The following is a 23900-nucleotide window of genomic DNA, read 5'->3' as shown; positions in this document are numbered from 1 at the left end:
AGGGTCAATCAATACACGCTCCGAAATTGAACGTAATGATCAAATTTCGAAATTAAATATATCTACCAAATGAAAGTTTCTTATTCAGATACCGAAATCTGGCGACAATTTAATAAAGTGAAATCGTCTCAAAGAGTAAAAAATTTCTTTCCTTTGTTCTTTATATTGAAATCGTTTCTAAATTATTCTTTTCTTCACCACTGCAATCAATCAGTTTAACACGTATCTCCATGTTTACTATTAAACGTTAAAATTTCCGGAACGATTTAGGTTCTTGTAGGTATAATCGATATATTTAGTGATTATCTACTCGAGACTCACCAAATTCTCATTAACATTTAATTAGCGTTCCTATTAACACTAATAAATGTACTAAATTTCACAAGATTATCATTTTTATTATCCATAGACGTGTAAAAATTGGAATTCATAATCGAATATTTCCGCTACCAGAAATGCTAAAAATGAAAAAATAAATAAATATTCGACTAACTAAATAAATCTCCTGTTTCTCTTTGTATTGTTGCTCATCTGTTGCACGGCTTCATTTCAATTTCCCTGTCTTTATAGATAATAATGATTTTACACCTTTTGGTTAATATACGTCTAGATATGTTTATATATATATATATAAACGTTATTTTTTTTTTTCATTCTTGCGAAATAACAGACACATTTATAACTTCGCTCGAGCATGAACTGCAACAGTTTATAAATTCTCCGTGACATTTCCAATTGAGCATGTGATAATAAACGGACGTACACATTATCCATACGTGTCTCGTATACAGACGATTGTATTATATTATACACAAAAATTATACGGTATAATATACGAAAGACCAGGTATATGTGTGCGTGTACGTTGGACACTGACATGAGAAATTTAAATTCGTATAAATAATTATGCGAAACGTGTTTTGAAGTCCTTTATGCGTATATACATGTGTGTGTGTGTGTGTGTGTGTGCGTGCGTGTGTACATATATATATATAAATACATATAAATATATATATATATATAAATCGATCGAGCAAACGTAGCTTCGCGATTTCTCCTGATGCGTGAATTCCCCTCCCTATATCTTTGCCACCCTGAGGTCTTGTTATACCTACGTATAATATGTATGCATATAGTTAAGCGGTATAGATTATCGTCTCCCCCGCGCGTCGAGACGTTTCTGGCCACCGCGATCGCGATATTCTTGTGCAAGGTGATGGACAGGACTAGAATTAACACCCGGTGTAAAAACAGCTCGTCATACACAATCAACAATATATGTATGCATGCATGTACGTACGTACGAGCGAAGAATTAGGTATACACAGGGTGGCCTATAATTTTTTCGGGAAAATAACTTCATAACATTACCAGATTTTCCAGGACCCAAAAGCCTAGTTAACCCTGACATTTTCCCAGTTCTATACTAAATTACTGAAACCTAAAATCGCTTAGTTAATTAACCCTATATTCGTTTCAAATTCAATTCGAAATCGAAAAAAAATATAATGCACGGCAAAAAAAAAATAGTCAGTTTAAGCCAATTTGTTTTTCCCAAACGTAAGAAAAGTAAACTTTTCCTACCTCGAGGAAATCGTTTCTAATTGCCAAGATATAAAACTGATATTTTCAGTTTTTTTTTTTCCAACCAAATTAAAAATCACCCAACAATTCCAAATTTTCCATTACCCTGACATTTCCAGGTTTTCCAGATCTGTGGATACCCTGGTATCATTCATACATGACATACGGCACAGCTGCGAATGTTTCGATAAATAAAAAAAAACGGGAAGGGTATGGAAGGGGGGGGGGGGGGGGGGAGGAAAGAGCAATGAAGTCGAAGAGCGAAGGAAAGGAATGGGAAAATTTTGCATATATTATATATTTTCCGCAAGCGTTGCATCGACGCGAGGAGATGAGAGATCCGTACATCGTATGGCGCACGAAAACACCTGCGGGGCTTGCATGCATCTATGCATGACGTATGTATGGGTGTATGTACATACATGTATATACATATATATATATATATACATATATGTATACACTACATACATGTATACATGTATTTACCTGTTAGAGCGTGAGACCGTTGACCCGAAACGCACGTGCTGATATCAGCACGTGCACGACTTAATGCGTGAATGCGTGCGTGCGTGCGTGCGAAGTGAAACTTGCGCGTTTACAAGCAACGGTGTTATAAATTATATATATATATATATAGGAGGATTAAAGGTAATCGTTACATACGATCAAGGATTCAGAGCTCATCTCGTTGTCTGTGAATCGATTTTCGTAGCACAATCTTTGCTAATTATATTTCCGCATTCTTGCTCTACGCTTTGAATATATCTATACCTACGCTTTGTAATAGAAAAGAAAATCATACGCGCCTTTTGACGCGATTCAATTACTCGGCACTGGTAACGACCAGTAAAAACAATATAACGAGATATAATTTTTATCAACAGTTTACCAAATTTCAATCAATCCTAAATTCGCAAGGTAAAGAATTTTTCCAACGATGCATCGTTACAGCAGTAAAGTTACAAACTTCAGACTTAAAAAATTCCTAAACTTTTTTCCTGACTTTTTTCCTAACCAGACTATAATTATTCACCGCTTACTAAAATCCGAACAAACAATATCGCCAATTTCTGTATAATATCTGGTAAAACAAAGCTTCTAATCAATCAATGTATTAAAAAAAAAAAAAACATGTTCACGATCTATTTAACCATCACGATGCACCGGAGAACATTGATAAAAATTCTCCTCACAATTTTACTACTTCTCCATAAGTTAACCTATAATTCGTGTTTTTTCTATATACGATAATACCCTCATAAAATCCCCTATCTTTTCCTTGACTTCCCGATTTTCCCCAAATCGGTAACCACTCCGCAGTATACGTATCGCATTACTGCCGTATTTAACCAGGGTAAAATCGATGCTGCAACGTGTACATCGATTATAACCATATGTGTATGCAAGTATGTACCTACGTATTGTATGTGTATATATATATATATAATAATAATAATAATAATAATAATAATAACACACACGCACGATATGAACAAGCGGATACACGGCCCATACACACACACACACACACACACACAAGGCCCAACCGATCAGCGAGGGCAACGAACTCACTGTTCCAGATTCACCAGGAGGCTCCTCATAGCCTAAATTCTAGCCGGATCGGTTCTTGTTCTTAGCCCCGTCGATTGGGCCTCTCGAGTGAGGCCCGAATCTAACAATAAGTCCCTCCTTGATCCTTGCGTTTTTTGTTCTTCTTTCTTTCTTTCCCACCGTTCGTCCATCAATTTCTTTTCTCTTTCATTCTTCATTACTCGGCAAGGATGTATGTCTCGACCCTCTACGCGCATACAAATGATCGAGATCGGATCAAGCATGAAAATGTCACGTAACAGCCGGAACGATTTATTTCTCGATCGCTAATCCCAATAATTTTTAATCAGATTTCTCTTTCAAGTTTCCCCATTGTTTCTCTTATCTCAAATTATTTTTAACCTTGTTATCGTATCGTTCTAGATCATCTATCAGTTCGTCGTCATGCATCGACTATTGTCGGATCTCACCTCTCGTGCAAGCACATTCCATTATGTACACATTTCTACAGGCCGTAAAATAATTTCATACATCAGAAACGATCGTTATCTTTGTTGTTGTTGTTGCACGCTTATGTGGGCCATTATTTTTCCTAGCTTTGTATCATGCCTTCGATCACGATCTGTATCTCTGTCGCACTTCAAGTTTTGTCATATTTCTAAAATCAGAAACCATACAGCGTATTCGGTGCGAACACGATTATAAGTATATGTATAGGTATGTATACCCGAACCTACATGCACGCACGTGTGTTAGTTAAGCATGCGAAGGTGTAAAGCGACGTATAAATTTCACGATGCGGAGCCGTATGATTTCGGCCAGTTTTTATTGTCGCGAAATACGGTACATACCGCGTCCATGATGCGTGCAGCGAAAAACGATTTGGGTTGCTCTGTTGTATTATTCATTATACACATATCTATACTTAATGTATACCGAAGCTCTAATTCGTTGAATAAAACAACAAGAGCAACAAATAAATTCTGGATATGTTTTCAAATCAGTAATTCAAAATTCGAAACCTTAATATCAAAATTACTCGTTATACTGCAGTATATAATGTACCAACGTACAATGTACTCGTATAAGATTTCCAAAGATTCTGTGTCAGTGATAAAAAAAAAACAAAAATAAATCCCTGGTTACAATGCTAGAAACAATTTCATGTCTATTTGTATGTAAATTTTAAATTCTCAACCATTTACAGATTTTCACCGACCGTATCGCTAATCGTTTTTAGGTATATAACATGTACAAATAGCGTGGACAGGCACGGATATTTTCACAACAGGGATCCAAACAACAAATAACGATAAGAAACTTTAATCAAACATTAAGTCAAGACGTTAAAAAGATACGATTCAGGCTGTCAGTGTGGGTACATGCACAGCGTATCGGACTCGTAATTAGGCCACTTTGCCCGCAACGTTGATGAGGATTCGCGATTTGTATTCCACGGGCGGTCCTAGACGTGTGAGCGTACCTTTTATCGCGAGTGTGTGACTTCCTTGAGCCAGTGACTAGTTTTTGACTATCTATCGGGCAGGTAAGTATTCGAATTCTAACGGCCCTGACTGAGTAAACCCCGCGAACAGGAAGGAAGGAACTGATCGGACGGTTAGCGCGGCCCAATTTGGTAACCATAAATACACGAGGCAGGACGACGAGCGTGCAGTGCGACCTAAGGAATCACGGAACGATCTCAGGGTGAAGCGCGGGTCTCTAAATTTATTTTTCAAACTTCGTTCTCCGAGCGAAAGATGCGAAAAACGGCTTTAATCGCGCTGCACGCGATCGGTTTATGCCTCGCCGCTTCCGTCGGGGAATCCCAAAAATCGCGGACACCGCCGTCGCCCCGTTTCGTCGGAGTATTCGCCAAGGACTACGACCACAGTGAAATAGGTGGATAATTTTCTATCCCGGTAATATGCGTCTAGAGCGTATAATGAATGGTTTTTTTGTGAAAGCGAAATTGCGCCGGCGGATAGGCAACCGAAGTTACGCCTCGGATTACGTTTACTGCGTGTAAGGTGTAACTTCGGTTGCCTATCTGCCGGCGCAACGTAGCTCTCCTTCAAGGGAATAGTATACATATTGTGTAACTAGGAGGCAAAGTCAGTTTTTCGGGACGAGCGTAAGTTTGCAAAATGAGTCGTGGCTGAAATCAAAGAAGAATATTGCAAACACGCGAGGCGAAATGGCAGTTGTCTCCTTGTTGCACACGATTTTTTATGTACCAAGAGTATGTTACGCGTTTTTGAAGCGAAACACGAAATTGAGGTTAGAATAGCGTAATGTCAGATTTGTTCACGACAGCGCGTGCGCGCAGTACAGAAATTACCACTTTCAACACTCCGAGGACTTAAAAGTGGTCTTTTCAGTACTCCGCGCATGTGCATTCGCAGACTCATTCCGACGATTAGAAACGAGTACTTTCTGCACGGAAAATATTCACGGAAAAATGCGTAAAACATGTTCGCGTTATATAAGGGTTTGTTGTTGTCACATGTTCTTTATTCTATGGGAAAAAAGGTCGCAAAATGGACGCTTGGAAGCCGGATGACACGCAGAATCTTTGGGAACTGAGCGGTCTCTTCGAGGGTGACATCATGGTCCATCCCGAGGGACGGGACATCGCGAAAAACGGACTCCTGGAAGCCGAGGCGCGGTGGCCGCGTGGCGAGATTCCCTACCACATCCACGAGGAGGATTTCGGTGAAAGGCTTATATTACGGTACACCTGTATAATGATAATTGCGCAGTTTCTTAATTATACAAAATCGTAGATAAGGAGGGCATCGAGGTGATCAAGGGAGCGCTGACCGAGTATCACGAGAGAACTTGCCTGCGATTCAGACCCTACGAGAAATCCGACGAGGATTACGTGTCGATAAGGGGAACCGAGTCGGGATGCTGGTCCATGGTCGGTCGGCACGGACAGGGGCAAGTCCTAAATGTTAATAACCCGAAATGCGTAAGGCATGGGATCGTGGTCCACGAGTTGATGCACGCGCTCGGTTTCTACCATCAGCAGAGCGCCGCGGACAGGGACGATTGGGTCGAGATACATTGGGATAATATCCAGGAAGGTGTGATCAGAGTTATCCTTTGGAGCGATTGACGCCGGAGATTAATCGCCTCCAAGATCCGAAATGAGATTTTTAAAAAGAGGATGACCGTTTAAACAATCACCGCAGTAGTGTTATTTACACCAATGATGAATGAACGAAACGACATCCGTACTATGCATTAATCGAAATGAATCTCAGCGAATTTTAAGGACACTCAAGTTGGGATAAAAACAATTTGAAAAAAGGTTTTACGATTCGATTGGTCGAAGTGTGATCATTTAACTCTGGTGTTTTCAATATTTTAGGGCTTATTTTTTCTGCCACAGATATCGCGATTTACAAATTTCACAAAAAATCACCTCGACGATAGATGAAAATAGATTTTCGAAAGCACGGTACAACAAATCTTTGTCAACAATTACATTGCCACGTTACGATTATACTATAATTTGAGGTTTCTTGGTTGGTTTTCAAACAATTTGTGGAAATTTGATCGGCGGGTAAAACGAGCCTAAAAACGAAGGTTCATCTTGAATTATTTGATTATGAAACCTCTGCTCAAATTGTTGACATCTTAGCTTGTGTTATTCGAATTCGATCAGATTCATTTCTATAACATAATATAATGTTGTTTAATCCATGTCCACCATCATTGTCGTAAATAACATGGCTGAAGATTTTTACAACGGTTTTTGTTTTCTCATTTCGTAACTCATGATTCAGACGATTATACCCATTCATTTGCCTCTTGGCATGATAAATTGCGATATAAAAAAGTTTTCTTTCATTAAGGCAAGGAGCACAACTTCAAGAAATACGACAACAAGACAGTAACCGACTTCGGAATCCCCTATGACTACAAGAGCATCATGCACTATAGCTCGCACGCTTTTTCGAAGAACAATCAGCCCACGATCACACCAATAGTAAGAAACTGAAATTGTTACGCGCTTGACGGTAGATCAGGCACACAGTTTGCTTGCAAGAACTATGAATTGCCTACGGTTAGGCACCTCAGGGATGATATTAATTAGACTCTTTTTCGAACAAATTCGAACAAAAATTAAAAACCCATTTTTTCCTTACAGAAGGAGGAGGTAAAGCTTGGCCAGCGCAAGGGATTGACGAAGAAAGATATCGCGAAAATCGACCGCATGTACGAAGAGGAATGCAAAGCGCGCGAGTCTTCGGAGAGTTCAAGCGAATCTGGTAGCACGAGCGAGTCTAGCGAAGAGAAAAATATACTTGGCTGGCTATTCGACTGACTCTTGTGGGCTCTGTAGCTCAAATTAGAGTAATTCTGATGGGCGATTCTTTCATACCGAAAGCAGGAAACATGCGAGAATAACGGAAGACGATAATTTCCACCGATAGTAAAATACCGAGGGCATTGTATTTAGATTTGTGTAAAAAGAAATATAAATATCTTTTAAATCAAATTCGCAATTAACAAATTCGATACATACATCATAAAGAGTCATTTATGCGTTGCTGAACGCAAGACCCGGGTAAGAAAGGGAACTAATTATGCATGCGTCAGGAAGAACGACTGCGTCAGTCGAACCCGGTGTTCCGCAACGAATAAATGACCCTGTAAATTCACTAATGATAAAGCTAATTTATGTGTAAGTGTTTATGTATATAATCAATGCGTGAAATTCATATCACATACAGATTACTCCTATCACGATTTTACGGTAATACGAAAAGTATGAAAAATCGGCGTAAAGCTTATTTAATCTTTTCGTCGGCAGAAATTGCTACAGTAACCATGAATTATGTTCTTCTTCAAATTATACTTATTTTTTTTGAGAACGATGGGATAAAAAATAATAAGCACATTATTATGATGTACTTTTTCGCTAAATAAACCTTTCCAGCAATTAAAGTATTTCGCCGTAATTAATGCTCGATAACAATCGAAGAAAAGCACCCTTGATCTTGAATTTGAAATGCAATTGAAAATAACTGTAAAAGAAAATAAAAAAAAATTAAAAACTCACTGAAAATAGATCCATGTCGCACAGGTTGGAACGGAAACACAGAACGTCTTAATGATACTTATGATGATGAACGTATTGCAGTTAACCGGTTGGACTCTGCTGGTTGTAATACAGCAGTTGCTTCAACTCACTAACCGCATCTTCAGCGGCCTGCAAACGAGCGGTTCCAATCAGCAATCGATGTATTCTCATCTGATTTTTCTCAAAACAGGTTTATAATTTTCATCGTTTTTCGATAAAGAATCTTTTATGAGGAATCGAAATTAATGTACATTTTGGACAAAAAACGAATTATAAGAACGCAATTGACGGTGAACGAACAGAAAAAGAAAACCAGACAGAGCAGTTGCACGTGAAATTGATTGATTCCTGGAGAATTTAGATAAATTTTTCTCTAAATATAATACTCACGTTACGCACTACTTCTTCGTTGTCTAGTGTCAGACTCTCGAGTAGATTTCTAAGTGGCCTACCCCAGGCCTGCTGTAGTGCCCTGCAGCTGAACCTTCCAAGTAATCTGACCAACGTGCAGCTTCTTGCCCTTAGAACGCTCTGTCTGTGCGTGAGGAGCTTGCTAAGTTGTTCGACTGTAAGTTAGAATTCGATTACTGTTGCGCATTGGGAAAAAAAGTTGGGTAAAATAACTATGTGCTGGATAAGTACCGGGTGTCTTTGTGCGAAGGACGACTCTTTCCACCAACTCGGCGTTTTCAGGCTGACACCTGAGAACGTTGTTGAATATGGCTACAAGGTCGGCAACGACCCTGGACTTCCGTTTCTCCAAAGTGATGAGCTGCTGAAGAAGAGGCATACCGTTCACAATGTAAATAGCATCGCAAAGCTGCGTCAGAAACTGCTCCTGAACGTAAACAAGTCTGCACAGCATCAACATCACACATTCAAGTGCCTGCAGCTCGTCCGCTGACAAAGTGGCAGCTGATCGCGTGTCGCCGGTCGGCGAAGGACTCGAGTCTTCTCGGCGTTCCGACATCAAGAGCTTCACTGCATAGACCAGATTTGGGACAACCCTGACGTCCAGATAGACTTGTTTTATTTTATTCAGGCGTTCCACACTCATCGGAAGGACAAAAGGCAGGGACAAGAGGCAGGCGACATATTCGACGACCCGGCATCCTGCGGCTGGGTTTCTTAGAGGCGAAACGAACACGGAAACGCAGTTTTGCTGCAGCAACGACACGACCTCTCCATCCATCACTTCTTCCATTGATCGTTGTAGAAAAGCCACCCACTCCTCATTTTCTATAGGTTGTTCAACCGCCCTGGGATCCCAGTCAGAAAGTCTGACTTGCTTGTTAGCTATATCTTCACTAAATTCTTGATCATAGTCGAAACTCAAACGACTCTGCTTGTAATCACCATCGGCACCGGGCAGTTGTTCAACTGCAGATGTACCTTTGTGGCAAACACTCGCTCCATCACCCCGAGCCTGTGAATTATTGTCCTTAGACGTCCGTCGGGAGGTAGATTTTCCTCTGAATTCGTCCGTCTTCATCGGTTGCGCAGTTTCAAGTGTCCCCGTGATGGAAGCTTGCCTAACGTTAGTGTTAGGGCAATCATTCTGGCACAGCGCGTGATCTGCGGCAAGCAGATCGCTCCGCAAAGATGCCCTTAGGCTCAGATTCCCAAGCAGCACGTCAACACTGGCACTGGAATCCGATCCACTAGGTTCACTGCGACACAAAATTTGACATTGCCGGTTTTGACAATATCCACGTGTAATTGGGTATCGAGGCTGAGAGACGCAAGTCATGTGGCGCTGTTCCCTTAGTTTGCGTTCTTGTTCTTGAATTTTTTGTACTGCTTTTTCCAGAACTCTGTAAAATATCATGAAACTGTGAAACTTGAACCATCAAATTTTAGCTAAACAAATTTTTTCCGCCCAATATGGCTCGAAATATCACAGAAGAAATCCAATATATTGATAAAAAGACATTTCTCAGTTTGAGAAAACCTTGCAAAATTTTCGTATAGTACTTTGTTTATGATAGGTATAAATTTTAGTAAAAAAATCATACTTTGATTGACTAGTGGAACGCATGGCGAGACTTTGAAGCTGTTGTTGTTTAGCTCGTGCTTGACTCGCGGACAGGGGAGTTGTGAACGGTGTTGGAGCAGTTCTACCGACCATCAGGATCCTGTCCTTGACAAATGGGTGATTCAGAAGATCTGGCCAAGTGAGCCTCAGCGAGGGATCTTTTTGAAGCAAACCCTGAATAGGTATTGACCAAAAACCTCCAGAAATTATAATGAGTTACTAGATAAGAATATTTGGTAACCCAATTTTAAGGTATTAAAAAAATGCTCACCTGCAGAAAGCTTTTGCAGTTTTCTGATATATAGTCTGGCCACTTGACTGCCTCAAATCTTATGAGTCTGACCAAATGTAATATGGAAGTTGTTTGGAAAGGAGGCGTTCCAACCACTAGCTCGTAAACTATGCAGCCAAGGGACCTGTACATCAATAAAAAAAATATAATCCATTGTCCGAGTTTGAAGGTACAAAACTAACTTCTGTTCATTTCCCAATAATTTTTAACAGCATCAGATGTCACTGATATTTGATACGCACCATAAGTCAGCGTTGTGGTCGTATGGACATTCTTCAATTAGCTCTGGAGCCATATAAAGAGGGGTCCCTTTTATCGAAGTGAGAACATGTGTGCCGGTGCTCATGCTTCGAGCAAATCCAAAATCACACAATTTAGCCACACCGTTAGCCTCAAGCAAAACATTTTGGGGTTTCAAATCTCTGAAATAATAATTAGATTTAATAATGCATTGGCGACTAATCCGCAAGATATGTCAAAACTCGTGTCAAGCAACTGTTTCTAAAACACTGAGAAAGAACTCTGGGAGTTGGTAAATTAACATGCGATCGACTCTGTCGCGCCTGCCATAAATGAGAAAAATTTGATCCACAAACCTGTGAAGCACTCTATTTGAATGTAAGTAGTAAAGTGCGGAGACAAGATCGCAGGCAATAACTTGGGCTCTTTCCTCTGACAAGCGGCCAGCTTTTCCTAATATTTCATATAACTCTTTGTCAGCATATTCCGTAATGACAACGATCTAAAGATACATTCATAAGATGGTTTGAGGATCGATAATTGACGTGCGTGTTATAATTCCGAAAGAAGAGTAAATCTCAAAACGGCATGAAAGTCGAGTAACTCACCTCGTTTTCAGTCTCGAAAGAATCTAACATTTGTATGATGTTTGGATGATGGAGGTGACGTTGTATTTCACATTCCTGTCTCAGACTCTTGAGCTCTTTAAGCGAACGACCGCGCTGCATATACAAATTTAATTATAGCGTAAGCTCTGTTGTGTGTGCGTGTGCGTGTGCGTGTGTGTAACCGTCGAAACCTATCGGAGCTGAGAATTTGAAAATGGAAACAACGCGCTCACCTTTCTGATAACCTTAAAAGCGACAACTTCACCGTCCGCTCGCTTCTTGGCCTTGTAGACTTGCCCGAAAGATCCTTCGCCGACCTGACCGAGTACCTCGTACTTCTCCATGTCGAATTCGCACGATTGGAGACGTAGTTTACCGTCATTCGAATAACCTCAGACCAGAGAACCTTTTGTACGTGCGCGTGTCAATGTTTCAAACGTCCGACACGATTCAAAACAACATACAATTCACGTGCCAAGAATTACCCTGATCAATTCCGGTCGAGCGCCGCCATTTTGGCCGCCGTTTTCTGCCGAAGTCTTATAGAGGCGATATGATTGGGTGTAGCGACCACCAAATAATCAATAATCAATTAATGAACAATGATTAATACAATTGGCAGAAAAAACCCATCTCTGCTAATTTTTGATTCAGCTGGATTTTTTTTTGTTCGACGCAGACAGCCGGTAGCCCTTCGTTGACCGTGAAAATTTCGGCGAATTGATCGAAACATAATTACCACATAGTCCGGATTCCATTGTAACGGTTTTTTCAGTCGTCGAATTTCAATCAACAGATGAATGATTGTCGAAGCATTATTTCATCAGAAAACAGTTATCATTACTGAAAACTCTACTCGGGAGCAATCTCAAGATGACTGAAAGCTTTTAGGCATAATATAAGATACATTGAAACGTTGACTGAAACATTTGACGAACGATAATTTTATACATTCGAAACCGACTAAACAAACTTGCTCTAATTAACTGGCCGAAGAATACACAATCATAGTAACAATGCAAGCACACATTTATCAAGAGCTTGCAAGAATGAGACAGTAAAAGAAAAGCCAAATTAACTATTTTATGTGATATAATTACCTATTATAAATTTAGTAGGAATATACTAACGCAGATTTCTTGATCCACCCCGAAAAATGCGATCTGGATTCCGCAGCGTCGAAGAACAGTCGAAGTACGTGCGCCGTTCTTTTGATGGTTTCTCCTTGAATTCAAATTTCACTCAGAGCTAATTTCAGATCGCATTCTCGATCACGTGAGTCACGTTTATCAAATTGCCGTCACCTGCAGTATAAGGCGCGGATGTTCTTCAGACTTTATTTTGTATACTGCATTATACCTAGAGTCCTTGGTTTTAAGCGTGCGCCTGATGTTGATAAAAAAAATTTGTTTTCATCAGAGATGTAGGAATGATGTAGGAACGTAGAGATACAATACTAGTTTTAAAAAAAAACTGCTGAATAATAGAGCCAGTGGTCGGTAGCGCAACGACCTCAGAAAAATTTGTAAATACATATAGGTATATTCTAGCTGCATACGGAAGAAAGCGCGGCAACCACATAGCTGAAGCAGAATTTACGAATGATGTTTGAACGGTTTATAGATAGAAGAGAAACACCTCTATGTGTATTACATACATTCAATAAATTTCTTCAAGATACATCTCACAGTTCGCTTGGAATTATTGGCGATAGATTGAGTTGATTAGCAATTACATTATTGTTTAAAAATCAGAAAAGTTTCATGATCATTTTTATTAATTTATTGTGTATAATTATCTACAATATCGATTTTTCGCGACTCTATAAAATGTATTTTCATTTTAGTTTTTATTCGCGATTCATTCCAGTTCCAACTGGACCATATCGTCTTTCCCAAATCATGCGATGTTTTTGTTTCATTAATGCGTCTCGTGTGTGACCGTATGCACCAAGGTCACCATCTGGAAAAATGATAATAATGTTTACTATGTGTACAGTATCGTGCAGTGGAGATATAGAATCCCTGAAAATCTGAAGAAACCATTCTTCGATATTAGATGTTCAGAGTACAGAAGATTCAACAAGTAAGATAAGTCGGCGCCATACTCAACATACACTTGATAAACCAATTCGTAGAAGCTTCGTTGTACTGATCCCACAGATGCCGACATTTGGCCGTTTGGTCATGTCCTTCATATAAAGTACAATCCTCGAAACGTTGTCTTAGAATATTTATGATATCGCTTTCAACCAGTCTGAAATATGAGAGAGAAACAAAGCCAAGTTTGACAATTGATAGGAAGAAGCTACCCAGAAAGAATGACCAGTAACTCGGTATAATTACTTGTCTCGTTTGAACTGAATGTTTGCTTCGTACGAGCAAACTGGATCATCCATATAACACTCATCAATGGTTGGAACACGGCGAAATTTTTGGTGGTACCAAGGATAATGTTGCTGATTTGGGACAACAATTTTTTCTAAAATTCGTAATCAAGGAATTATCATCGAGATATACATGCTTGAGAAGACACGGGCGGTCGTTCGGAACATCGGCTATTTTCGTATCATAACCTAAAAGAAGTGATTAGATAATACCTCGGAAAAAGGTGACAGGTCCGTCAAGAATATTGAATACCGCGTTAGCAAATGCGATGACAATGTTCCGTTCCTCTGCCATATTAGACAATTATTTAATTATTATTTACAACAAACAATGTTCTCAAAATAAGTGCGAGGCAGACGACAGAGAGATTTAGATCCGACTGCAGTGAATCGATGTCAAGTAATCGAGAGGTGTGTCTCTTCCATTTCGACTTGACGTTCGAATTCCAAAATCGAATATCGAGGCTTCTCCATAGTTGCCGTCATCACTGCGGTATAAAAGTGAAATCCGCAACGTACGATCCTCCATTTTCAACGCAGTCAGCGCGATGGTGAGTACGGTTGATGTCTGTCGGTGATAAAATAATCCGTTAAAATCTGTGGCATCCTGCATCGCCTGCGTCCAATTAACTCATCGAGTTACTGAGAACAGGTTTCTCTGTAATTGTAGTGCAATATTTTTTTCCTACCGTTAATCCAAAACGCCGTAAAAATTTTTCGGAAAATTCGAACCTCGTGTCGCGTCCCTTGGCTCGTCGAGAGTTTTTGGCGTTTTCGATGCAATGCTACTCCTATCAGTGATGATTTAGATTTCAATGTTTATGGTTTAAACTGATTAACCCTGATGATATTATTCTAGGGCGGTCTGAGAATTTTATCCCCTAACAAAACGCCCGTCACACGTGGCCATCTGCAACTTCTAATCTTGTATTTTTCATTCTTTGCCCACAGTCTCATAGAAAATTCAGCGCGCCCCGACACGGGTCTATGGGGTTCTACCCCAAGAAGAGGTCTCAACGGCATCGTGGAAAAGTAAAGGCCTTCCCCAAGGATGACCCTACCAAGCCCGTTCACCTTACTGCTTTTATAGGCTATAAGGCTGGCATGACCCATGTTGTCCGAGAAGCTGACCGTCCGGGATCAAGTGAGTCGATTACCCTATTTTCACCCTTCCCTAATCATGGAGCAAATTCATAGCCCTCACGCTCTAATCCTGCAACGACATGTTTATTTGCTTTTAACAGAGGTCAACAAGAAGGAAATTGTCGAGGCTGTGACTATTTTGGAAACTCCACCAATGATTGTTGTTGGTGTTGTTGGATACATCGAAACTCCTCATGGTCTTAGGGCTCTGACTACTGTTTGGGCAGAGCATCTCTCAGAAGAATGCCGTCGCCGCTTCTACAAGAATTGGTATGCGATTGATTGTAGACTGAACATTTTGAATTACCAGATCCTTAGATAGCTTGATATATCAAAGTAATGCAAAAAGAAAACATCAAGTCAACACTGTTCTTTTTACTAGTGCAGTATGTAGTTTTAGCTTCTGTGATTAGACGTGCATTATACTCTACTTGCTCTACCCCAGCTCTCCACTCGAAAGATGAGAGTAATATTCGGAATCAGCCGCCTGGCGTAATCCTCATTATGCATGGGGTTGTTCCGAGAAGGTGTCCAGTCTCCTCTCGCTATGATGAGACTGGCTCCGTACAATATGTTTAGGAACCTCGTTGCTGTTGTATAGGTATAAGAGCAAGAAGAAGGCGTTCACCAAGGCATCAAAGAAGTGGCAGGATGATCTTGGTCGCAAATCAATCGAGAAGGATCTTAAGAAGATTGTGAAGTACTGCAAGGTTGTGCGCATCATCGCCCACACTCAGGTAATTTTTCCCTTCACAGTATGGAACATTACTCCAATCTAAATATTTTTGGCCGACGTCATTGCTATTAATTCGTGCAGAAATGCGCTGGATTCTTAGCAAATGCGGTGCGGAGCTGCTTGATCTCGTGCAGTTTGGTTCTTACCGCGGCGTCGAATATTAACTCTGTCCTCTGCTTTGCAGAGTGTATGGAGACACGACATATTCCATAAACTCTTTGGAGCCCATTGGGCCGTGACCATTGAGGCAAACCATGTCTGGTACAGTCCTATTGTGATGAATCCTTTTTCTGCTCAGTTCCCAGGACCCTGATTATAATGATTATACCTTTATGTGATAAACAGATGAAGCTGCTGAAGCAACGTCAAAAGAAGGCTCACATCATGGAAATTCAACTGAACGGTGGTACCATCGATCAAAAAGTTCAATGGGCTCGGGAGCATCTCGAGAAACCAGTTCCTGTCAACAATGTCTTTGCCACTGATGAGGTGATCGATGTTATTGGTGTTACGAAGGGCAAAGGATACAAGGGTATGTATCCAAGTTAATATATTCATTCACTATGCTTTAATACTGGCAATGTATAAGCGGGTCGTAATGATGAGAAAACATGATGTGCTTTTCTGATACTATTGAAGATACAATCATGCTGCCTTCCTACTGAAACTCCTGTGGCCACATTTATTTTAGGCTATCTAATTAGCTCAGTCCATGCAATTGATCAAGTCAACGTGGATCTTTATTAATTATGTTTTCAGGTGTTACGTCTCGTTGGCACACGAAAAAGCTTCCTCGTAAGACGCACAAGGGTTTGAGGAAAGTAGCTTGTATCGGTGCCTGGCATCCGAGTCGTGTTTCCTTCACAGTTGCCCGTGCTGGTCAAAAGGGATATCATCATCGTACTGAAATGAACAAGAAAATCTACCGTATCGGACAGGGCATCCACACTAAGGATGGAAAGGTGAATTTATCATATTTAACTAAGTTATGAAGTGTATTCTCCCTTTGCAACAGTGATATTATTTTTCTATTTCACTATTCTATTGAGGTTGTCTATTTTAAATTTTCATTAAATTGGTATTATGGGCTTTATTAACCTTCGTTGGCTCCACAGACAAGTTGTATCCCTATGCTAATTCAGGGTTGTAATTTGTTGAGAATCGTGAGAGCCAAGATAAATGGAAGCTTGATCATAGTACCAGATGCAGAACAAATTTTGCACTTTGGGTCTCCCAATTAAGCTACAAACTTTCATATCTAGAAAATATGGGCTTGCAAATATCTCAGTAAGTGTGCAAAACTAGTGTTCATTTACTCATTTTGAATGTTTTCATCGTTTCATCTAGGTTGTGAAAAACAATGCTTCCACTGAATACGATCTGACTGAGAAAACAATTACTCCAATGGGAGGTTTCCCCCACTACGGTGAAGTCAACAATGACTACGTCATGTTGAAGGGATGCTGCATGGGTCCAAAGAAGCGCATCATTACTCTGCGCAAGGTGTGTATACAAATTGGATTCATTTGCTTAAAATTATAGAGTAAAATACAAAAATACATAAGAAAATTGACAACTGTGATGAATTCCCTATAGAGCCAAATATTCACTATGACACTTACGTGATATTTAATGATAGGCCTGAGATGAATAGACGAATCTGGTCAATTTTCTCACTAAATTATATCCATACATTCAATATTGTATTAATTTCGGTTTGCAGTCACTCCTCGTTCACACCAAACGTGCTGCACTCGAGAAGATCAACTTGAAATTCATCGACACAAGCTCCAAGTTTGGTCACGGACGATTCCAGACTGTAGCAGACAAAACTTCGTTCATGGGTCAGCTCAAGAAGGATCGTCTCCGCGAGGAAGCTGCTCAAGCTGCTGCCGCTGCTCCGGCAGCGCCAGCAACGCAGTAATTCAAGTTGTATTATTGTTGCTGAAAAGATCAATAAAAACGTCAAAAAATATACCAATCTGTATGAATTATTTATAATTAGTCTTAATTTCAGCTTTCCATTGAGCGTCTCCTATTCACTTTGACGTCTTGGAAATGCATTAACTGGGCTGCGAAAGCGAAATAAACAAACATGCTCCTTCAGCATCCTGTTCGTATTTATAATATATAATTTTGGGAATGAAGCTCAAGTGACTTAATTAATATGAACCAAATACTGAGTTAGTATATATAATTAATATTTGAACGGTGTTACACGTGCTAGAACAAGCGAAAGTTTCGTTGTAAGATTAATTTATCTGTATGAAGTCTGCAATTAGTCAGTTTGTCTAAAGTGCGCGTCCTTTGTTTATCTTCAATGAAAAGCGATGGTATAAGATTAATTTTTAAAAGAATCTTACATTGTCGTATCAAACGTTGAGATGAACGTTGTAGATAAACGAAAATCGGTCAATTCATCGAGAGGAAGAGGCGGTAGACAGAATACTCGAGTTGATCGCGGACTTGAAATATTTCCGAAATATCGTAAGTCTTTTTACAATCTACACAAGAAAGTATAAAAAATAATTATTGCAAACTTGATATCCTTTCAGATCCTTTTCAAATACGTATATGTACGTAAAACATATATTTGCGTTTTTAGAGCTTTATGGAGCTTCACAACAACCTGTGCTACGATCAAATGGATTCAATGCTGTAAACACTAAAATGGCTGCACTGAAAACACCGGCCAAAAATAATCGTAAATCAAGCACATCTTCCTCGTCTGTCACTCGCAGCAGCCAGCGAAAGATTTCGACGTAAATAGAATTCATGCATGGAGATCCAGTTGTAATAATATCACTGATAGATGGTGACCAGTTTTCTTGAACATTTACAGACCTTATAATACCGGCGTCACTGGAAGCTCGTCAACACCTACGACAGGAGCAGGTTCACCATTTGTTATCGGTATATCGTCAGTCTACGCACAACATGATTCTTCTGGAATTTATTTACTTTTCATACATGAATCTTTCTTAACAGCGATCACTGAAGGCCGTGGAGACGCCAGGGGGGAAGTGGGTATTGCTGTGGTAAACGTGCAGCACCCACATCTAATTCTTTCCCAGATCAGCGATCGTCATGCCTATATGAAAACCTTGACAAAAGTTCTCCTCTTCAAACCGATCGAAGTAAATTTTACGTTTGCTATGAGAATAATATGTCAAAATTTTCCAAGCATCATGCAGCGCAATATGCCTCACAGATTATCATGCCGGATACAATGATTAGGAAGAGCGGGACTGGTGGAAATCTCTACGAGTGTATAAGGGATAAGTTTCCCGGACTCAATATCGCTGCTGTTTCTCGACAGCATTTCAGTAATACAGACGGCTTGGATCGCATAAGAACATTATGTGCCCCCGAATATTCTTCCGTGGAAATATACGTGAAGCAGAAGTTTGTAGATTATAAATTTTCGGTTATAATATTCCTGCCATTTCTCATTGTTCTTAACGTCATTTTTACAGATTCTATGCCCTTGCAGCCGCTGGTGCTTTGCTAAAGTATATAGAGTACACGCAGAATATTTTATACGTGGAGAAGTCAATGTACGTCGAGTTTCAGAGTTCTCAAGATACAACTGTTATCGGTATTTGAAACAAATTTGCCCTAAACTCAGTGCATGTGTGCGCATAGCTCACCTCAGGAAATCCTTACGTTATTGCTGTGAAATATCTATATGTGTATTATTTATACATGTTACTCATCCTTCAGATATAGACATAGACAGTGCTCAGAACTTGGAACTAGTAACACATGATAAAAATTTCAACAAATACACGCTGCTGGGTATGATGGACAGATGCTTGACTCCAGGAGGTAAAAGATACCTGCGAGCCTCAATTTTGCAGCCCTCTTGTAATAAGCGTATAATCGAAGATCGCCAAGCTTGTGTCTCTGAACTGGTTGAGGATAATCCGTTAATGATATCTGTACAGGTATAAGCATTTACACGTTTTCTTTTTAACCACCTTGCAACATGTCCGCAGCACTCCTTGTCAATATAATTGTAACAATTATCATCCGCAGTCTCATATAAGAAGATTATGCAACGTTGATCAGCTCCTTGTTGTCGGTCTGAACTCACCACAGAAAGATAATGTAGCAAGTGCGGAAAAATACTTAAACTATGTACTTTCACTAAAAACTACTTTGGAAGTTATTCCTTTGCTGCATACAGCTCTCCGAAATACAAAGGCGAATTTTTTTAGAAAAGTCTTGGAGGTTCGTAGCGTCTTCTTTACGTACTATGGAGTACATCGAATCTTAAGCACACTCAAATTTCCCTACCTGTTTCATTATTGACAAACCAGAATCTGAAAGATAAACGGTATGACTTGATGATGGATAAGATTCTGGAAGTTCTGCAACCTGATGCGCAATATGTGGCAGGTTTCAATACCTCAACCATGCAGCGCTGCTTTGCTCTGAAGAGCGGATTAAATGACATGCTAGATATCGCTCGGCAAGCTTACTGCGAACTCATAGATGACATGAAAGGTTGTACCTTATCTCATGTAGCAGAGGTCTAGTAACTATGTGCCTTCTCTTTGCTGAACGGAAGTATATTATTTTTCCACAGGAATGGTTGAGACTCTGGCTCTGAAGTATAATTTACCATTGATACTAGGATGTAGCGCTTCGCTCGGATATCATATACAGATGGATTCCCCGAAGTATAGACCAATTAAAATCACAAACCTACCACGCATATTTATAGAAGTAAGTAGTTGCATAATTCTGTTTTATAAAGCTTATTACTGACTTTACAACATTCTATTTTTTTCAGGTGCAAAAGCATAAGAATAGTTATCTCATGACAACGGAAGCCTTGCTAGTATTGAGTCAACGATGTAAAGATGCTTGCGAAGAACTCCATCTAATGAGCAATGTGTAAGCTGCTCTATAAACCATGAAAAAAGAAATCCAAAAAGTATCAAAATAATCCTTAATGTGCTCATTTTTCCACAGTATGCTGAAAGGAGTCCTTAATGATATCAGAGAACATATCAGTTGTCTGTATCAGCTGAGTAATGACATAGCAGAGCTCGACCTCATAGTCTCACTGGCACGTATAAGCTCACTTTCCAACTATACCAGGCCGTCGTTTGGCTCAAGAACCGAATTGAAAAATTCCATGCATCCGCTGATGGATCTCACTGGTACTGGTGTTCCGGTTCCTAATGATGTGGTATGTTACCAACTAGTAAAATGTACCCACTTTCTACCTTGAGCAGCCAGCTGGAAATATCTGCATAATACTTAATCTTCTTTGTCAATTGTAGAATGTGTCACCTACACATAATTTCAATGTAATAACTGGACCTAATATGGGAGGGAAATCAGTTTATTTGAGGCAAATTGTGATGCTACAGATAATGGCACAGGTAATTTATCTCATTCAAACGTGCGATGATGTATGTAATTATTTTTCATAAAGTCTCAAATTCTACATTCTTTGTATGTACGTATCTATATTTGTTACAGATTGGATGTTATGTGCCAGCAGAAATAGCTGAGTTTCGAATAACCGATCGAATCTTTTGCAGACTATGTTTTGAAGATAGCATTGAATGCAATGCATCAAGTTTTGTTCTAGAGGTGAGTGAGTAATTTATAATATAAACTACAGAGTAATAATGAATATACTAAACATTATTAAGTATTTCTAAAAATTATTTTAAATTTCCCTAGATCAAGGAAACGCAGTATATTTTACAAACAGTAACATCCAATTCACTTGTGATAATAGACGAGCTATGCAGAGGAACAACCGTTGAGGAAGGAGAAACTATTGCGTTTGCTATTTGCGAACAACTACTGAATACATCAGCATTTGTGTTCTTCACTACACACTTTCTAAGTTTAACTCTCCTAGCCGAATTATATCCTAATGTCACGAAGTAAATATTAATGCCGAATTTCAGTTTTGTGGTCTAGAACAAGTCTTTAATTGTATATTATATATTGCAGCTACCATTTTGGAACCATGTGCCGGCCTCTGGAAGGCTCTACAGAGCAGAGACTGATTTACACTCACAAACTAAACCCTGGAATCATTTTCGCGAAAAATTATGGGCTGTCATTAGCTGAGACTTCTGGAATTCGTATCTCAATAGTCAAACACGCACGGCTGTTGGTTCAAAAGTCAAGAGAAGGAACTAAAGTAATCGATGATTTAGCAGCTACAATATATTTGTACCATTTTTAGCAATTCAATGATATTGATATAATGTGTTAATATTATTGGATATAATTGACATCATGTTGCAGCCCGTGATACAAAGTCAGCAAATTGTGAATATAGAAGGGAAGATATGCTACGACGAGGTTTCAAAAATCCACCGCCTTATTCAAGATGGCGAGTTCAATGTGAAAACAGTTCTCGAATGTGTTAGAAGACTTGAAAATTCTAACATTTCCGTTTCTGAGCAAGAGAATTCTTCATGCAATGACCAAAATACAGGCTCTGCCCAGAGCTCTATGCTTTCTATTACAGAGAGATATAACAGACTTCGCCAGAAAAGACTTCTAGACACTCCGGCATCAGATGGCAATTTAATGGCCCAGAGATCTTTCGTGGAACCAAAAGCAGGACCAAGTAATATTGTAATGAATACCAATTCACTAGGCCCCTCGCCAAGTAAAAAGTCTCAAGTGATTGAGATGCCTCATTCTGCAATCTGCCTTACGGAAGGAAAAATTGTGCCAGATTTTGGAAAACAAGATTTGCGAAGACTGAGGACATATTCCTGGAAAGAAGAATCAAAACCCATCAGACAGATTACTTCATTCCCAAACCCGCAAAATATTGAACCACCTCATTCTCCGGCACCAACAATAAAACTTGATGAAGAACCGTACGAGTTCTCACCTCAAAATTCAAACAAAAGTGAAAGTCCGTCAATAATAGACCTAGTATCGCAGTTATCAACCGATACTATTATGGCGAAAATTAGTGCGCGTAGAAAGGAGGCAGAGATATTTAGACAAATCGAGGGCGAGAATTTTCAAGAACTTCAATTTTACAACTCGGTCCTTTCACGAACTGCCAGCTCAGTTACAATTAAAAATATCAAGCATCAGTAGTTACTAAGACCTAATACTTCTCTGTTATTACTGAAATATTGAGTTAAATTATAACATGAAGGAACATTATTAGATATTAAACAAGTAAATACTATGAATTTGAATAAATTATTTCTCTCGTCATTTTATTCTGCAAGGTTATTTTGCGTAACCGGCTTTGGGGGTATTAACAGTTTCACGTATTATCAACCAAGCAGCTGTTCACGCCGGTAAAAGTTCTTCATACGTAACACCTATCGCATGCAAAACGTTGGTAACATTAAGTCGTCCTAGTGAAATTGAAAAGTTGAGAAAATCCCGTTCAAGACAGGAAATATCCGTAAGTGGTCGGAGAATTCATACTTCCACTGACGTCGCATGTTACGGCGATGCTCCAAATATTTGATCACGTTGCCCGTAGCTTACGTGGTGTTTTCACCCGGCCGTTGAGACCACAAAGGTATAGGTATGTATACATAGAGTGTAAACAACGGTGTACGCGTCCCGTGAACGGCTTCGAATCGGTTCTCTAAAGGACAGCAAATAATAATTCCCCTATGTAATTCTCTCGCCATCTCTGTCGCTCTACCCATCGAATGGCCACGAGAGGGAGAAGAACAGGTAGGCGCGTGCAGCTCCCCCCACTCCATAGGTAGAGCGACAGAGAGGGGGAGGGAATTATTATCTTCCGACCTTCAGAAAACAGATTTAAATTTCTCCTGAGCGTCGTGCGGCATCAGTCGTTTCCGAGCAATCGAAGAAAGATTACGTGTTCTTAGTATCAGTTCAACATTCAGACCGCGTTGTTCGATCTGTGAATTTCCACCATAATCATCTGTGAGTAATACACGAGGAGCATCGTGTAGCCTGCAGAGAAACAGAGTTACTAAAATAAAAACATCCTGTGAACGTTGAAGGTCAATTACGTGTCGCGAGTTTCCGTTGTTTTGTGTAACTTCTGATTTCAGTGAATTCTATTTTTGTCTCTGTGCGTCGAGTGTCCATTTTATTATTATTTTGGCTGATTTTCGGCAAATGCGCAGTTGCATTGCTAGCAATTAAGTTTATTCGGTCGGTTTAAACAGACAGTTATAGCACAAAAAGCGAGTGTAGAATCGTGTGTTACTGCGGTGCGGATTTTTGGATAATA

General features: G+C 39.6%; 6 protein-coding genes and 1 non-coding gene across 10 annotated transcripts in view; 4 read left to right on the top strand and 3 right to left on the bottom strand.

Annotated features, from left to right (window-relative positions):
• Positions 1–8317, bottom strand: part of LOC107222079 (cytochrome P450 306a1) — a 56808-nt gene extending 48491 nt beyond the window's left edge. Inside the window, exon 1 of the mRNA XM_046737680.1 lies at positions 8213–8317. The gene's annotated coding sequence lies outside the window, so the exon portion shown is untranslated. The remainder of the gene's footprint in view (positions 1–8212) is intronic.
• LOC107222065 (zinc metalloproteinase nas-14) lies at positions 4516–7648 on the top strand. 2 transcript variants are annotated; one of them, XM_046737685.1, is made up of 6 exons: positions 4516–4684; positions 4798–5040; positions 5671–5853; positions 5925–6227; positions 7002–7135; positions 7298–7648. In XM_046737685.1, the coding sequence occupies exons 2-6, from the start codon at positions 4899–4901 to the stop codon at positions 7472–7474; spliced, it is 939 nt and encodes a 312-aa protein (XP_046593641.1). In that variant the 5' UTR covers positions 4516–4684; positions 4798–4898; the 3' UTR covers positions 7475–7648. The 2 variants fall into 2 exon arrangements, with proteins under 2 accessions (XP_046593641.1, XP_015516763.1); XM_015661277.2 differs by having other exon boundaries at positions 4516–5040.
• Positions 8221–12717, bottom strand: LOC107222068 (serine/threonine-protein kinase fused). 3 transcript variants are annotated; one of them, XM_046737668.1, is made up of 10 exons: positions 12509–12717; positions 11642–11947; positions 11409–11522; positions 11157–11302; positions 10803–10982; positions 10540–10684; positions 10249–10442; positions 8876–10047; positions 8624–8799; positions 8277–8404 (listed from the first exon to the last, which is right to left on the bottom strand). In XM_046737668.1, the coding sequence occupies exons 2-10, from the start codon at positions 11750–11752 to the stop codon at positions 8294–8296; spliced, it is 2349 nt and encodes a 782-aa protein (XP_046593624.1). In that variant the 5' UTR covers positions 11753–11947; positions 12509–12717; the 3' UTR covers positions 8277–8293. The 3 variants fall into 3 exon arrangements, with proteins under 3 accessions (XP_015516766.1, XP_046593624.1, XP_046593623.1); XM_015661280.2 differs by lacking the exon at positions 12509–12717 and having other exon boundaries at positions 8221–8362; positions 11642–12197; XM_046737667.1 differs by lacking the exon at positions 12509–12717 and having other exon boundaries at positions 11642–12199.
• A 450-nt stretch (positions 12718–13167) lies between these two features.
• LOC107222070 (NADH dehydrogenase [ubiquinone] 1 beta subcomplex subunit 10) lies at positions 13168–14195 on the bottom strand. Its single transcript, XM_015661283.2, has 4 exons — positions 14008–14195; positions 13754–13889; positions 13525–13664; positions 13168–13370 (listed from the first exon to the last, which is right to left on the bottom strand). The coding sequence occupies exons 1-4, from the start codon at positions 14087–14089 to the stop codon at positions 13258–13260; spliced, it is 471 nt and encodes a 156-aa protein (XP_015516769.1). The 5' UTR covers positions 14090–14195; the 3' UTR covers positions 13168–13257.
• Positions 14196–14226: 31 nt separating this feature from the next.
• On the top strand, positions 14227–17648 carry LOC107222075 (60S ribosomal protein L3). Its single transcript, XM_015661288.2, has 8 exons — positions 14227–14345; positions 14746–14938; positions 15039–15207; positions 15539–15674; positions 16019–16205; positions 16433–16635; positions 17021–17176; positions 17397–17648. The coding sequence occupies exons 1-8, from the start codon at positions 14343–14345 to the stop codon at positions 17595–17597; spliced, it is 1248 nt and encodes a 415-aa protein (XP_015516774.2). The 5' UTR covers positions 14227–14342; the 3' UTR covers positions 17598–17648.
• LOC124294282 lies at positions 14592–14667 on the top strand. The gene has a single exon (XR_006904236.1). It is a non-coding gene; the product is annotated as a small nucleolar RNA U43 (small nucleolar RNA).
• Positions 17649–18037: 389 nt separating the features above from the next.
• LOC124294017 (mutS protein homolog 4-like) lies at positions 18038–23614 on the top strand. Its single transcript, XM_046737482.1, has 18 exons — positions 18038–18160; positions 18279–18435; positions 18516–18586; positions 18662–18810; positions 18885–19078; positions 19150–19271; positions 19397–19620; positions 19712–19906; positions 19996–20182; positions 20265–20404; positions 20472–20575; positions 20654–20873; positions 20968–21069; positions 21170–21283; positions 21377–21585; positions 21656–21848; positions 21956–22770; positions 23604–23614. Coding segments are annotated over exons 1-18 (3300 nt in total). The 5' UTR covers positions 18038–18057; the 3' UTR covers positions 23605–23614.
• Positions 23615–23900: the final 286 nt, after the last annotated feature.

Source organism: Neodiprion lecontei, chromosome 4 (assembly GCF_021901455.1).
Source record: "Neodiprion lecontei isolate iyNeoLeco1 chromosome 4, iyNeoLeco1.1, whole genome shotgun sequence".
Lineage (NCBI taxonomy): Eukaryota > Metazoa > Arthropoda > Insecta > Hymenoptera > Diprionidae > Neodiprion > Neodiprion lecontei.
Note: the sequence above shows the minus strand (reverse complement) of the source record. Positions and strands in the feature narration are given on the sequence as shown.

What these genes read in the sequence shown, in the direction of transcription:
- LOC107222065 (XM_046737685.1), top strand. Translation starts at nt 4,899, where the DNA reads ATGCGAAAAACGGCTTTAATCGCGCTGCACGCGATCGGTTTATGCCTC. An exon ending in CATCCACGAGGAGGATTTCG is followed by an intron (nt 5,854 to 5,924) that starts GTGAAAGGCTTA and finishes ACAAAATCGTAG; the next exon opens with ATAAGGAGGGCATCGAGGTG. An exon ending in TTGGGATAATATCCAGGAAG is followed by an intron (nt 6,228 to 7,001) that starts GTGTGATCAGAG and finishes TCTTTCATTAAG; the next exon opens with GCAAGGAGCACAACTTCAAG.
- LOC107222070 (XM_015661283.2), bottom strand. Translation starts at nt 14,089, where the DNA reads ATGGCAGAGGAACGGAACATTGTCATCGCATTTGCTAACGCGGTATTC. An exon ending in ATTCAGTTCAAACGAGACAA is followed by an intron (nt 13,665 to 13,753) that starts GTAATTATACCG and finishes CTCATATTTCAG; the next exon opens with ACTGGTTGAAAGCGATATCA. An exon ending in TACGAATTGGTTTATCAAGT is followed by an intron (nt 13,371 to 13,524) that starts GTATGTTGAGTA and finishes TCATTTTTCCAG; the next exon opens with ATGGTGACCTTGGTGCATAC.
- LOC107222075 (XM_015661288.2), top strand. An exon ending in GAAGGGCAAAGGATACAAGG is followed by an intron (nt 16,206 to 16,432) that starts GTATGTATCCAA and finishes TTATGTTTTCAG; the next exon opens with GTGTTACGTCTCGTTGGCAC. An exon ending in GCATCATTACTCTGCGCAAG is followed by an intron (nt 17,177 to 17,396) that starts GTGTGTATACAA and finishes TTCGGTTTGCAG; the next exon opens with TCACTCCTCGTTCACACCAA.
- LOC124294017 (XM_046737482.1), top strand. Translation starts at nt 18,058, where the DNA reads ATGAACGTTGTAGATAAACGAAAATCGGTCAATTCATCGAGAGGAAGA. An exon ending in TCCTCTTCAAACCGATCGAA is followed by an intron (nt 18,811 to 18,884) that starts GTAAATTTTACG and finishes TATGCCTCACAG; the next exon opens with ATTATCATGCCGGATACAAT. An exon ending in TTCCGGTTCCTAATGATGTG is followed by an intron (nt 20,874 to 20,967) that starts GTATGTTACCAA and finishes TGTCAATTGTAG; the next exon opens with AATGTGTCACCTACACATAA.
- LOC107222068 (XM_046737668.1), bottom strand. Translation starts at nt 11,752, where the DNA reads ATGGAGAAGTACGAGGTACTCGGTCAGGTCGGCGAAGGATCTTTCGGG. An exon ending in CTTTCGAGACTGAAAACGAG is followed by an intron (nt 11,303 to 11,408) that starts GTGAGTTACTCG and finishes ATGTATCTTTAG; the next exon opens with ATCGTTGTCATTACGGAATA. An exon ending in CCTTCGCACAAAGACACCCG is followed by an intron (nt 8,800 to 8,875) that starts GTACTTATCCAG and finishes TCTAACTTACAG; the next exon opens with TCGAACAACTTAGCAAGCTC.